Source organism: Scleropages formosus, chromosome 2 (genome assembly GCF_900964775.1).
Source record: "Scleropages formosus chromosome 2, fSclFor1.1, whole genome shotgun sequence".
Classification (NCBI taxonomy): Eukaryota; Metazoa; Chordata; class Actinopteri; order Osteoglossiformes; family Osteoglossidae; genus Scleropages; species Scleropages formosus.
Window position 1 is genome coordinate 17,564,012 of NC_041807.1, and position 14,354 is coordinate 17,578,365.

Below are 14,354 nucleotides of genomic sequence, written 5' to 3' on the forward strand. Positions count from 1 at the left end.
CTCTATCACCCTCCTGTCAGAGTTTCCGGGCTCTAGGGGGGTACACCTCCCTCTGGCAGCTGTAGCTGCACGGTGTCACTATGTAGCATACGGTGGCCACCTGTCATTGAGTTCGAGGATGTCGCATTGGGTCATGTACAGAAACCAAAGGTTCAGCCTCACCATGCAGTTTTAACTCAGGATGTACTGGAACTGCAGGGTGTCCTGATATGCCAGTATTATATGACAGTTTTTACTCTTAAGCTTATGAAGGGTCAAGCCCTGTAAGCCACAAATAAATCTCATTACTTTCGCAGGCCATCCTGTTCTATTATATTTTCAAGGTAGACCTGAACTCCTTAAGAATCATCTCTCGAAGTGAATGTTTACACGCAAGTCTCTCTGGGATATTATTTTTCAGCTCCAAAATAAACGTGCCATTTCCCGGAATTACTGGGGGAAACCTGAGAGCTGGCCTTTTTTTGGGCCCAGCAGAAGTCAGACACCAAGTCTGACCTTGTCTCAAAATCTGCTTTGCCCAACATTTTCACTCCCCTCTTACCAAAGTCCCCATGAGGAAGCACTGGTGGTTTCATATCAAATTGAATGTCTGTGTGTGTTTTTTTTTTTTTTTTTTTTCTTTTTTTTTCTTTTTTTTTTTTTTCACTGCTCAAAGGACGGCATGGGTTTGCAGGCAAGACTTTTGATCTACTGGGAAGAGAGTACAGTGGCTTCCTGGCACTACTGCAATTTCTCAAGTCCCCAGAACTGGTTTAAGCATCATGAGGGAGAATAAATTGCTTGTAGCAGTTCCATGTTTAACAAGCATCTTGTGCTGATTAGCTCATAACCCCTGACCAGTTGTTACTGTGATCAAATCCAGCATTGGCTAGTAGGTGGAGAGAACCTACAAAAGTCATTGTCACCATTAGGAATAATATTTGTTTGTCAACCTCGAAGAATCCTGAGTTTCAAACATTTTTTTGCATTCATATTTAAATTTAAAAGAGGCTTTTCTCCAATGCAATGTATATCTACACTGTTCCAGTTTGAATGCAGGAACTGACGTTTGAGGCATGTGTTTCGTGATTGGATTTGTGTCTGTGGGGCTAGTATTAAAACATATGAATAAAGGTGGGTAATTAAGGACAAGTGTTCTGTCTGTTTCTTTTATGAAATGTTTTTTCTTTTCCTCTCCCCCCCCAACAATTTTTCCACATCGGGCAGTGCTGTGACCTGGGCTACCATGCCAGCCTGAATCGAGCACTGCGAACATATCTGTCGGCCGAGTACAACCTGGAGACATCGCGCCACGAGGGGCTCGACATCATTGAAAACGCTGTGGATGGCCTGGACCCCCGCAGCGACCGCCAGAGGTTCATGGAAATGTTCCCTACAGCTTTCTGCCCTCCAGCCAAGTTTGAGTTCCAGCCCCACATGGGAGATGAGGTCAGTTGAAGGCTGAAGAGCAAGTGATAGTGAATGATGGAGGGAAAAAAAACAGTAGCAATATCATGTGTGCTCATGCTTATAGTTCCTCTGTGATTTTTTTTTTTTTTTTTTTGGATACCATTAACTTGTATTCCATTTTATATAGGTGGTAGTATAGTGTGTAAAATTTTAATAAAATGTCCAAGTTTAGTGAAGTTTAGTTTCAGTGGGTATAATTACCCAGTTTTGTTCAACATGGCAGAGTGGTCATTACTGTGGTACAAAGAGGCCATATTAGCCAGTCTGAATGGTGTCAATTTGCCTTTGCCCTTCTTATGAAATGTTTCACTTTCACCCTGAACTTCCTGTATTTTTGTCCCTGATGTTGCATCTGTGTGAACTCTCAGCTCCATTCATGGACTTTACCGCTACACTCTCTTTTGGAAATTTAAGCAACTTGCGGAATTGTTGGCTTCCTCTGCTGTGTTTCGCATCCGGTCAGGTGAACCAGATCACTGCGCAACCCCCAGTTCAGGCTGAGCTCCTGCTCAGGTTCCAGCAGCTGCAGTCACGCCTCGCCACCCTCAAGATTGAAAATGAGGAGGTAGGTCATGAGCTTTGCCGAAGACCCCAATCTTTTTTTTTTTTTTTTTTTTTTTGTTCTGGGAACAAAGTACAAAAAAGTAAAACCACATGAATATGCCAACGTGAAAGGCTGAGTGTATAATGTCCCATAATGTTCTATTTTTCTTCCCTTTTGATATTCGGTATTATTTAAGGTCATTTTTGGGTTAACTTGAGATGGTCTTGGAACACATTGGAATTTTTTCCCCGTAATGATAGAGTAGGAAATTTCATTATGGGGTTTTCCAATATCCGAACTGTTTTCGGGAGCAAACTAGGGCCAGATAACAGGGATAAGTGTACTTTATGGTCACTTCTGAAGCTGGACCCTTCTAAATAATACCGAGGAGCTTGTTTTGATTGTAGAACTGCCATATGCCTCCTAATAATGGAATGAATAACTCCTTGACTGCAAGACCACCCCTCTAACCGCTTGTCCAGACTAAATTTAAATTAAATCAGCCTGCAGGTGGCTCTAATTAGTTCTCCAGTTGGATTTCACATCTATTTGAAGAGAAGGGCTTGTGTGTTCATCACACATAGGGGTTTAATGACCCTGCAGAGTGCACTTTAAGGGAACTTTTCTACAGAAAATTACTGTATGACTAACCAGTTAATGATGTGGATTTTTTTTTTCCCCTCTTGCTTCCATTGGAACATGTTATTCATTACTTATCATTCTTTTGTTGTAAAATAAACTGAACTAAAACAAGGTTTGAAACTCACAGTAGTATGTCTCAAGCCCTGGCAGGCCTGACATATTTTTGTTTGTAATGGTCCTCATTTGCATTGGTAAATATGCTTTCCTGATAGTTTTCTTTTTCTTTTGGTCTTTGAGGTTGTCCGCTAAATATTCAAAATAGCTGGGGTATAGCTCCAGGATACAGGGCTTTCCTTCCATGTCAGCTACAGGACTTCCATGTTCTCTAGGCGAATGGAAAACAAATAGGAGACAGGTTTTGCTCACGCTCCATTTGTGTCTGGACTAATTCCAAATAACTCCCCTGTTGAACCCCTCCCTGGTAATCCTGCATGCTGCCTCATGGTTTCTCCTCCTGCCTCGCCATTGAAGCTTCATAACTGTCAGTTAAACTTTTAATCTAACTTGATCCAGTCTAGCTGAATGCTTGCTGAATAAATTCAACAGCGAGGGTGTAGGGGAGGAGGAAGTTGTTTCTGTAGGTTCTTCAGGGAGTGTTCTTGCGTGGGTGCCACCTTTTCATCCTTCCACCGTTCACGCCAGTGTAATCATCCCACCTTTATGTTCACTGAACACATCAAGAGTGAATGTACATTTGCCATGGCGTTGCTGCTGTTGTACTCTTGTCAGATGAGGCCAATAGCAAGAAAAACACTAATTTTATGAAAACTGCTGATGATGCTTTGAGCTCTCTTATAGCATGTTATCTCTACACCTTTGCTTTATCTACATTTGGTCTCAGCTCCCCTAGAAAGCAAGCTCTGTTTTATAACTGATGATTATCATATGAAGATACAAGACTTAGATTTTTCATGAAAAGGTACACTGATATGAGTCCTTTTTTAGTTCTTGAGTGAACAGGTGTTCTGAGCCCAAAATATGGATTCAGGTTTTGGTTGCAGCAGATTTCTTGTTATGAACATGCTGGCTTGTATGATGCCAAATTGTTATGCTCCAGAGAGGGATGATTCAGAAGCTGTGTGAGAAGGGGTGGACACAGCGGCAAAAGACCTTCAGCAGCCAGGAAAACCAAAAGTATTTGTTATATTAATTAAAATGCAGCTGTTTCCTAGATCATACTTTTCAAGAAGGGTGCGCCAATTGATACTTCATTAGAACTGACAGAAGTCCTTGCATCTGTCTTTCTATGGGATTGTAAGAGACGAGGCAGGAGACAAGAGGTGCAGTTGCCCCTTGATGAAGGCTTTTATTTGAGCGGGGAGAAGGAAGGGGATGGAAAAGGGGTACCAGGGAACAGGTAGGATGAGGTTCCGTGCGGGTCGGGGGGCTGGGAGAGTCGGGATGGTCGGGACGTGGGCGTTGTCTCTGGGATCGGGTTCAAGTTCTGGTTCATCTGTCTCGGTCTCCTCCTCGATCTGTTCTTTCTACTGCTGGGCACCGGGGAAGAAATAGGGAGTGTAATTAGCCCCAGCTGTGGCTGCTTTGCCCCCGTCTCTGCCCCCCTCCCCGGGCCGCCTCGGCGTGCTACGGGGATGCTTTGCTTTGTGCTCAACTTCACAGCTATCAGGCATCATAAGAAGTGTTCAAGCTTCTCCTGACTTCCAACATTCTTCAGAAACCAGTTGTCAAACTTTTGCTTTCCACATTAAGCATAATAGCAAATAGTTTTGATTTAGGGAGGTAAAAGAAAATGAGCTTTGGCTGTAGAACGCACAAATAATGCAATGCACAAATTTGTATTTTCACTGAGATGTACGTCGCTTTGGAGAGAATCAAATGTAGAAGCTAGGAAATCCTGCTGAAGTGGTCACTACCTTATTGGCACTTTCTGGAAGCTCTTAGTTTCCTTTCAGTAGATACACATGAGGTCGTTTTTTGGATTAATATCCCTGTATGTGGTTTACATTGAAAACCATTGTGGTAGAATGGCGTTGAGTACTTTTACAATACACCTGGGTATCCTGTCATTGTTTGAAATGTGAGCCAGCAATCAATGACCTATAGCTGAGAACACAACCGTGTGTGTGAATGTGTTGGTGTCATCACATGGATCACAGGCTCAGAGGCTGTCATGGTGGCTTCAGCCAGCCAGGCCGTAACCAAATCCAACAGGACACACTGGTAACGAGTAGTCTCTTGAATAATAAATGAAGTTCTAACAGCTTTTTGCTGGAAGGTTTTTTTTTTTTTTTTTTAATTTTGCACTGCATGGGGCCTTTCAGCAAGATGACAGCTGGTTGCATCTGAAGAAGGTAGGTTTCTCCCTATGAGGGGGGGGTTACTGGCTATTAGCAGCGACCTTTGTATGGGGGGTGGTAATGGTAGGTTTCCTGGATAGGGGTTGGGATGTGTCTTGGAAAACCTGCAGTTCTCCAGTGTTTCTTAATCCTCTAAAAGTGCAGAAAAGATGTTAAACTGGTTGAATAATGATAGTAAGTTGAGTCAGGTGCGGTTCACTGCCCTGCTGGAACAAAAACCACCTGGTGTTGATGCTTCAGCACTCATCTGAGTGGAGCTGCTGGCTAGTTCCTTGAAGTTCTCCCCAGGGGATTGGATGCGATGGGGGAAAAAAGCCTAGAAGAGGGGTGCTTTGAAACTGGACATGTGCTTCAGTGTTGCTCTTTACTGTAGTTACCACACACATGCCTCCCTCTCCTTATGCCTGCACTCAACCAGAGTAAATTTTATAGGGACTAGCTCTGAGGAAGGAAGAAAGGTGTCTTTGGCACTGAGAGACACAAGTGTCCACGATGAAGGTGTTGCGTCCACTGCTAGAGCAGGACAAGCAGTATGCTCTGCAGTCACGATACTTCACAGGTCCAGCATGTGGGTATCAGCAGTAGTTGGAGGTTTTAAAGTGTTTTTGAATGACGACACAAGTAGAGGGAACTGGAAGTACACTACTTATTCATTATTTGTGTTTTTTTTTTTTTTTTTTTTTTTATTATTTTCAGAATAACCTTTGAAGCATTACAAGATGCATGTGCAGTGATGGAAAGCAAAGCTCAATTTAAATTCAGATTGCATATGGCATAAGTGCACTTTTGAGAGCAGAGTACAGCAAATGGTATTTTAAACCAAATTCATTGAAACCATGTAATACCCAACATACGCCAATAATTCAATGCAAGGCAGCACCGGGTCAGTTTACAGACGAGCGCCGACCTGATCTCCGTCCAGGCGTTTAGTTTCCTGAAGGCGTTGCCGTAGCCAGCAAGTAGGGATTAAGGAACATTAGCAGGCTGCTGGCCATTCAAACTTTAAGGGGAAATTTGTATGATTTAAGAGAGCCTTGTCAGCTTGGTGATGCTGTAGTGCAGAATAGAGATCACTTAGAGGTCAGGTGTGTAGCTGCATGAGCAACAGTAAATCTGCATCCAGGGGAAGCAGGGCCAGGCAGGTGATCCTTAAAATGCTTGCAAAACATGAATGTGGCATGAATTTAGCACAGAGGACCAATAATGTATTGAGTCAAAAATGTGAGAATTCTAAAGCAAAAGCCTTTGCCTGATACTATGGCTGCTAAGGTGTTAAGTTTAAGGCACTTCCTTTTCTACCACACACACACACACACATATATATAAGAGAACAGCATAGTTGCTCTGTCTTATTGATGCTGTTCCACACTTGTTAGCGTAGCCTGTCCATTAGGCAATGAGCCTTGGCAGCCTCTTGGTAACGGGATACATGAAGTACGGAGGTATGGACCTGCTAAAATTGCCAGCAGAATGTAATAGAACTGTACTGGGAATAAAAAGCAAAGGAATTATAGACAGAGTGGTCCTTTGAATCTTGCTAGGGTCCCCCCCCCCCGTAACCCAACCTGTTAAGACATGGCCAGGAGTGTGTTCGAGGGCCAGAGTGATCCTTTCTTTATGCACAGTGTGTGCTCTGCTCTGCCTTGTGAAGCAGAACTCAAATACTCACTGTGAACCTCTCTTTTTGTGGAGACTCATTTGGTTTGTCCTTATAGAATTGTACCTATTTCAGCCAACTACAACCCAGTTATCACTTCATTACTGATCAGCTATTTTGCTGGCACAGATAAGTGAGGGCCACCAATTGTTAACCCTTTAACACTTGATACTAATATCACACTTGTTATGCACATACCTGCACGTTGTTTCTCTTTCTCCTAATGTAATACACAGATTGTATTTTTTATGAGATATATGTTGCTTTAGAGAAAAGGATCTGCTAAATGAATAAATGTTATGCAGATTATGGATGTAACACTACTGTGCTGACATTGAGCCGTGTTAAGTGGCACTGAATTTTGAGCAGATATGAACCTTTTGGTTTTGTATCCATTTGTTCCTTTCCCACAGATCAAGAAGACCACGGAGGCCACGCTGACTACCATCCAGGACATGGTGACCATCGAAGACTACGATGTGTCTGAGAGCTTCCACCATAGCCGCTCCACTGAGTCAGTCAAATCAACTGTGTCTGAGACCTACCTCAGCAAGCCCAGCATGGCCAAGCGCCGTGCCAACCAACAGGAGACGGAGCAGTTCTACTTCATGGTGAGCGCGTTCAGCTGGAATATCATGCAGTGCAGCAGATCTCCTTTAGAAGTGATTGTATTTGATATACTTCTAGACATGATTGCTCTGGTAAAGAGAATTCTTATGAGTTTCACTTGAATGCATTGGAACAATTTAAAGTTGCATTCAGTATGTCAACTAGGGCAAGGTAAGTCATTAAGTAATTCAATATTTATATACTTTGGTGTATTTTGTAGAGTTGTAGATAGAGGGCCAAAAAAACAGGAAAAATTGGTTGCAGAATGGGTGTAATGCCAGTAAGTTTAAAGGCAATCAAAGTTCATAGCAGTAGGAGACACATACTGCTTTAGCCATGAAAGCCTAGCAAACTACATTCTACCACAGAAATTACGAGAGCTTCTGGAGGGCAGCAACCTGATTGCCAAGCTGCAGGCGAAGCACGACTTGCTGAAGAGGACACTGGGAGAAGGTACCGATCCTCTTACCATGCTGTCTGCTCGGTTTTCTTCAAATCTATTAAATCTGCTTCTTTATGTCCTGAGGAGGCCTAAGAGTTTGCTGATAACTGGCTGGGTCAGCCAGGTCTCCTGCTTACTGACTGCACCGCAAAGTCTCAAGCAATCATTCTGTAGTTGAGTCTGTGAAAAGGAGTTTCTGGTCCTTGCACTAATTTATACTGCTTTTGAAGAATTTGAGATAAACACTGACTGTCGGTGGTAGGATGAGATTGAGACGTCAGTATTTCATTAAGCTGTGCTAACAGCATGTTACTCAGTTAATCTTGATTTCAAGGTGTTAAAGGAACTGATACTGAAGCTTTCCCTGGAGAAGATGAGCAAAGCAGAGGTAGACGAACATGTGAGATAGATACTCCTGGTATTTCTCTTCTCATCGTTGTGGAGGAGATGCTGTTGGCCTGGGGGGCAAGCACTTCATGGTAAAGGCTTGACTACGCAACTGCTCTAATAGTGTTATAAACACAGTAAATCCTCCCCGTTGTGTTACAGACAGGAGAATGTAATTAAAGGCCCTTTCTCCAACAGCCTGTCATACTGTCAATGAAAGGACAGCCTGAGAAATGAGTCATGGCTCAGCTCTCTTGGCTTTTTGCATATCATGGGTTCCCCTGGTTTTGCTCTTCTCAGAGAACATGGTTGGTTCTCCTCTGGTGCCTTTCACCTTCTTATATAGGCCTCAACCACGTTTTCTGCATACCTGCACATTATGAACAAGTGCATTTGTGTGTATGCATTTGTATCTGTCCACTCGTGCCTTCTCTGATCCCAACAAACACATGGGTATGATGTGTTACTATGCATGAAAGCGTGTAGAAAACTTCCACAGCAACCAGGTGGCAAGCTGTATGCATTACTGTGCATCTGCACAAATTGCCTTTACCCCCAGTGTTCTCTCCAGAGAGTGACCATATGTAACATAGGATCTCCTGTGTTTGCAGGTTACCGTGCAGAATACATGACCACCAGGTAAGAGACAAGTCACCCTTTAATTCTTCATTTACTTAATGAAGGTTTAACCTTTGCCAGTTCAGTCGTCACCATTTATCCATTTGTTTTCCCCTCAAAGTACAATACCAACACCAACTTTTGAGAGAATGCATGCTTTCCACCCCCTCCCTCCCTCCACAATGCAGACTGCAGGTTTCATTGGACAACATAACATTGGTTGACCATTGCGTGATTCCAGCTGACTACACGTGTTGATTTGAGAAATCAGGGAGAGAAGCCTAGCCATATTGTCCACCTGAGGGGACATAGGCTAGTTTGACAGGCACTGATGTTGACTGGCTCCATACTATAGCTCTATTAAAGACCTGCATGTGCTCCAGCCAATAACAAACCACTTCCTTTGTGCTGAGCCAGGTGAGGCTACACAGGTGGAGATTAACTGAAACCCCAGGAGTTCTTCTGGGGAATGTAAAAGGAATGCAGCCCTGCAGAAAACGTAGTATGTTTTCCTTTCCGCAGACAGCCCCCCCCCCCCCCCCCCCCCCCAGTCTAACCCCCAAACCTCAGAGAACCTGGGCGCTTTCGTTCTGTTCCTTCTTTACTCACAAGTTTAGTGGAAATTTGGAGTCGATATGTCAAGGTACTGAACCACAGTATCTTCACTTCATAACCCTACTTTTCTGCTTTTTCTGAGGCCGGTTTACTGTGCCCCATACATCCATGAGCTTCCTGTTGCATTGCCGTCTGTTATTGCAGACAGTCACTGCAAGAAGGGCAATGTGGGGCCAATGTACTGGGTGATTGATAGCCCATGAGGGGGATAGACTAACAGGAGGCACAGCTGTCAGGAACTGGGAGAAACTGGATGGGCTTCTAGTGTTGGCATTGCCCCTGATCCCTCAGCCAGCCTGACAGCCAAGAGAGCACAGCAGAGGCTATCCTACAGCACCAGCTGCTTCCCTTCTGCCCAATTCTGAGCCTGGCACTGGCCATGAGTGGAAGGCTAAGGGTTGCAGAACTCTGATTGGTTGTTGGTGACTTCTAGAGCGGGTGTCTGACTTTCTCCCTTCTTCCCTTTTTTTTTTTTTCCCCCCCCTACCCCCGCTGCCTCATGCTCGTAGCCGTGGACGAAGGAATTCGCACACCCGACATCAGGTAAAGTGCAACATTGCTGGCCCTCCAGGGCCTGTTACTTTCCATCTCCATATCTTCTGTTTCCTCTCGCCTGCTCTGCTGTGATCATCACTCTCCTTGCCCTGCTTCTTGCAGTAGAGATTTGGATTCAGAAGGTTTACAAGCAAAGGTCAATAGTATATTGCAGCTTCAGATGTCTCCATTTGCTCTTACATAGGGATTGACATTGCTCATTTATTCCACGTCTTGTGGTGCAGTTTGGGAAAGTACCTTGTTTTACTTCTAATATACTGGAATTCTTAAAATAGGACAGTCCTCCTTCCGTTTTGGCCTCAAGTGGCACCCTACACAGCATCTAATGAGCTGTCAGGCTTTGACAAGCAAATTCATTTACTTCTCACCGGTGTCTACCATTCACTATTTTCCACTTATGTTTCCTTCAGTTCTTTTGGCATTTAAATATTTCAGTCAGCACAGAAAGACATGGTAGATGCCTCTTTAACAGGATCGTGTCTGAATATGCCTTTTGGTTTCTGTAAACCGTTAAAAGGCTTGGGTCTTCACCCGTTCGCTAATCCCACAGACGAGTGTTTGACTCAGAACCCATATTTGTGGATTACTGACTGTAGCTGCATGTGTTTTTGGCTTTGTGGTCTTGTATATAAATCCTGTTAGCATAAGTGAGTAAACCTGCTGAGAATGATTGTCTTCCCTCCACCGAAGGACTCTGGACAAGCAATTCCTCGCGTGGTAGAAAGCTGCATCCGTTACATCAATCTGTATGGTAAGTTAGTTACATCTCATGTCTAAACCAAGCATGCATACATCATATCTGAATATCTTTAAATAGCAAGCACTGTTGTATACATTGTAAGTTGGCAGCTTCTGGAATGCATGTAACAACAAGTTTTGCGGGTAGTGGGACTGGGACCAGATCCGGGTCACCCTACCCCTTGAGCAATAAGCAAAACAACACCTGTTGTCATTGGACTCGTGGCACGCTGCCTTCTTGGCTGCAGGCAAGGTTCCAGCCATTGTGTGGGAGTGATGCATTGTGGGTAGGGACCATTCCTAGCAGGGCCTGTTGAATCTGTCCCATTTTAGTTACAGTCACGGTGATGTGTGTGCAAATTGCACATTGCTCTGCTTATGTTTTTTGACAGACAACCTTCTACCCAAAGGGCCCAATCCTTTAAGGAAAATTTAAATCAAAAGCAACAGATTAAAAATATCTTGAGAAGACAATGACTGCAGTTAGCCATGGTGTCTTCCTTCAGGAACCCAAATCTGCGTGCCAGAAGTTGGCCTCAGACTAATTTAGCTGAGCGTTGAACTCTAGCTGACCTTCTTTTTTAATAAACGCTAATCTACACTGGGAGGCACTTAAGTGAATGTTAATTGTATTGGCTCACAATATTATTTGGCTTTATCAAGTAACTTTGGAATTTTTTGCCCTTTTGCAACTTTCTAAGTTGAAATGTTCTCAGTGGCTTCGAAGTTGTCCGCTTTGTCCACGTGTCATCCCTGCCTCACTTTTGTTCTTCAGGGCTCCAGCACCAAGGGATATTCCGTGTGTCTGGCTCTCAGGTGGAGGTCAACGATATCAAGAACTCATTTGAGAGAGGTAAGAGTTTCAGGTCTGACTCACAATGTTACCTATAATGACAGAGCAGAGTAACTCATTTAAAGACTCACCGCAAACTGCAGCTCTGAATAGCAGCAATTTCCACAGCATTTAGGAAATGTCATTAGCTGGGTACAGATGACCCTGGAATTAGAAGATTAAAACCGAAAAATGTGGTCTTAATTAAAGAAAATGTCTGCTATTAAATATGTAAAGTGGAATAAATTTAGTCGTAGGAAGAAAAAAAGGTTAAATTTTTCCGTCTACCAACCACAATGTTCTTCTTAACCTTTATTTCTTCATTCCGTTATTTGTTTTGATACAGATGAGTGTTCTGCACAGTATGTAGAATTCATATGGTCTGCAAATTCTGTGTAATTTTGTTACACTTCAAGTTTTGCCACGGAAATACTTACAGGTAACGACCCTCTGACTGACGAGGAGAACAACCACGACATCAACTCCGTGGCAGGGGTCCTCAAACTGTACTTCCGAGGCCTGGAGAACCCCCTCTTTCCTAAGGAAAAATTCAACGACCTTATTTCCAGTGTCCGTAAGTTTCACCCCAAACTTTCAAAAAAGTTTTTTTGCCACAGTGATTCAGTCAGTCATCAAATGATATAACTCGCTTTGAGCTCCTGCCGAAGGAATCTACTGACTAAAAACTCGTGATTCATTTTTTGGTGTTGGGTGCTCTTTCATCCAGTTTTCCAGCACATCCAAGCAGCCTGAGGTCTTGATAACCATTTGACTCAAGTGTTAGCTTCATAGCTTTGAAACAGTGAAGGATTTGTTCTGAAGGACACAAAGCTCTGCCTGCTGCATGGTGACAAGCCATAGAGTTGGATGACTATATATTGCAGGCGCACTAATGAAATGTACTGTGTCTCATAGGACTGGATATCTTAACTTTGGACAACACTGAAGAAGTATTCCATGTGGTGTGGACATTTTTTCTTGCTCTGCTGAACTCAGAACATCTTGTTTATTTCCTCCTGACCCCAAGCATTGCATTTTGACCTTATGTGGCAGAAGGGGTATCAGGCATCGAGAGTCAATAGTAGTATGTATATCCATTCTGTGGATGCCGCTCATTATGTGTGCAGAGGCCCACAACGAGAATTTTTTGGTAATTTTTACAGCTAACCAAATGTACTAGTAACAGCTTCTATTTTATTTCCTTTTAGAAAGCAACCGGAGTAGTGTCGCTCTTGAATGGTGTTGTACAAGCAGCTGAAGATGGTTCAGCACTTCAGCAAGGCTTGATGCTGCTGCTCTAGGCCGCTGCTCTAGGCCGCTGCTTAGTTTGTCTGTTCGTTTCTCAAAGTGTCCTCACTTTAACCAAGAGTGTTTTAAAGTGTTCAGGATGAGACTGTCTGGGAAGAATCTCAGCAAGGCGCTCAAGAGCGATGATAAGGACTTTGACAGTTGGTCCACAAAAGCTCTTTTCTAAGTGACACCTGGATCCTTTGCCTTCCTTCACAGTACTGTGGCTATTTTAGGAGCTGTCTTCTTGTAAAATGTGCTGTGTAGAAGGAAAAGAATACATGAAAGGCAGCCATTTTACCAGATGTGACTTCAACCTTGATGATTGACTTGTTTATTTGTCTGTCTGTTGAGGTCATAAATGTGTAAATCTACAGGGCCTCTCTTCCTACCCCCTCCTGTAAGGCACGGTTAGGAGGTAGGGAAAAGGGCGTAGGAGGTGACTCATGCCAGCTGCAGATCTTGCAGGATGCATTTGGCAACAGGGAGCACTAACAAGCAGCAGTGATATTTCTTCCTCTCCTGGAGGCTGTTGTTCGTTAACATCTGCCTCTTCCTTGTCACTATTCACCACTGCGCTTGAACTTAGACAGGTGTTCATGTGTCTCTCGAGAGCTGCTGCTACTAGGAGGCCAAACCTATCGGCCTTATTAAAATGAGCCTTATTAAAATATAGAATATACTTTATTGTCCCATTTCTGGGAAATTTTTCTTGGACAACCGTGACATGGCCATGCACAACATTGGACTCACCTAAAACAATACATACCATAACATACAATAAAATAAGAAATAAAGCAACAATCAGAATATATTTAAAAATCTACTGTATACCTATACATATATGGGGGGGACGCATTGGCTCAACAGGTTTGGCCGGGTCCTGCTCTCTGGTGGGTCTGGGGTTCGAGTCCTGCTTGCGGTGCCTTGCGACAGATTGGCGTCCCGTCCGGGGTGTGTCCCCATGCGCCCTGTGTTGCCAGGTTAGGCTCCAGTTCGCCACAACCCCACTTGGGACAAGCGGTTTCAGACTCTGTGTGTGTGTGTGTGTGTGTTTGTTTGTTTGTTTTTGTTTATTCTTCCTCAAGGGCATATGAATTGTAATCGTCGTTTACTGCTAAAGGTCTTCAGCATTAATTCTGCATATTTTCATGGCAGCTCTACTTCTGTGTGACTCTGCTGTGGAGCTGCATTATACTTTGGCTCAGGCTTTGAAAGCCCACAGCAACCTCTTGACTTGAGCTGGTTCATTAGGTTGGCTTTTGTAGACAGTTATTCCTGATCCTAGGCCCTCACACTCTTTCATAATTAATCAGAACTTCATCACACGTACAGCAGGAATACAAGTCCATGAAAAAAGTGGGTCTAGAACAGGAGATGCGTGAATCTCAGGTTCCGAAGGGCATGCTGCCAAATCATTGGCATATCTTAGCATGGTGCATTAGTAGCCAACCTCTGAACTTTCACTACATTTTCCTGGTCATTCTTTCAGAATCGTATTTTGGTTCTTATCCCAAATGCCTTAGGGTTTATTCCCAAAATTCAGGCAAACCTAGCCACTAGATTGGCAGTGTAGGCGAGATGCAGATGTATACCACTGAAATATGAGTTGATGTTCTTGTTGATTTGTGCTTATCCGTCTTGTGTAGAATGTACACAGA

At 43.5% G+C, this 14,354-nt stretch overlaps 1 protein-coding gene across 3 annotated transcripts in view; it reads left to right on the forward strand.

Annotated features, from left to right (window-relative positions):
• The window catches only part of LOC108931630 (SLIT-ROBO Rho GTPase-activating protein 1-like), a 66,195-nt gene that overhangs the window by 38,867 nt on the left and 12,974 nt on the right, over window positions 1-14,354 (forward strand). For all 3 annotated transcript variants that reach the window (XM_018747544.2, XM_018747545.2, XM_018747546.2), the window contains 9 exons: window positions 1,207-1,428; window positions 1,913-2,014; window positions 7,024-7,221; window positions 7,588-7,672; window positions 8,660-8,687; window positions 9,791-9,824; window positions 10,527-10,587; window positions 11,350-11,427; window positions 11,846-11,980. In XM_018747544.2, the coding sequence (XP_018603060.1) occupies window positions 1,207-1,428; window positions 1,913-2,014; window positions 7,024-7,221; window positions 7,588-7,672; window positions 8,660-8,687; window positions 9,791-9,824; window positions 10,527-10,587; window positions 11,350-11,427; window positions 11,846-11,980 (943 nt within the window). The remainder of the gene's footprint in view (window positions 1-1,206; window positions 1,429-1,912; window positions 2,015-7,023; window positions 7,222-7,587; window positions 7,673-8,659; window positions 8,688-9,790; window positions 9,825-10,526; window positions 10,588-11,349; window positions 11,428-11,845; window positions 11,981-14,354) is intronic.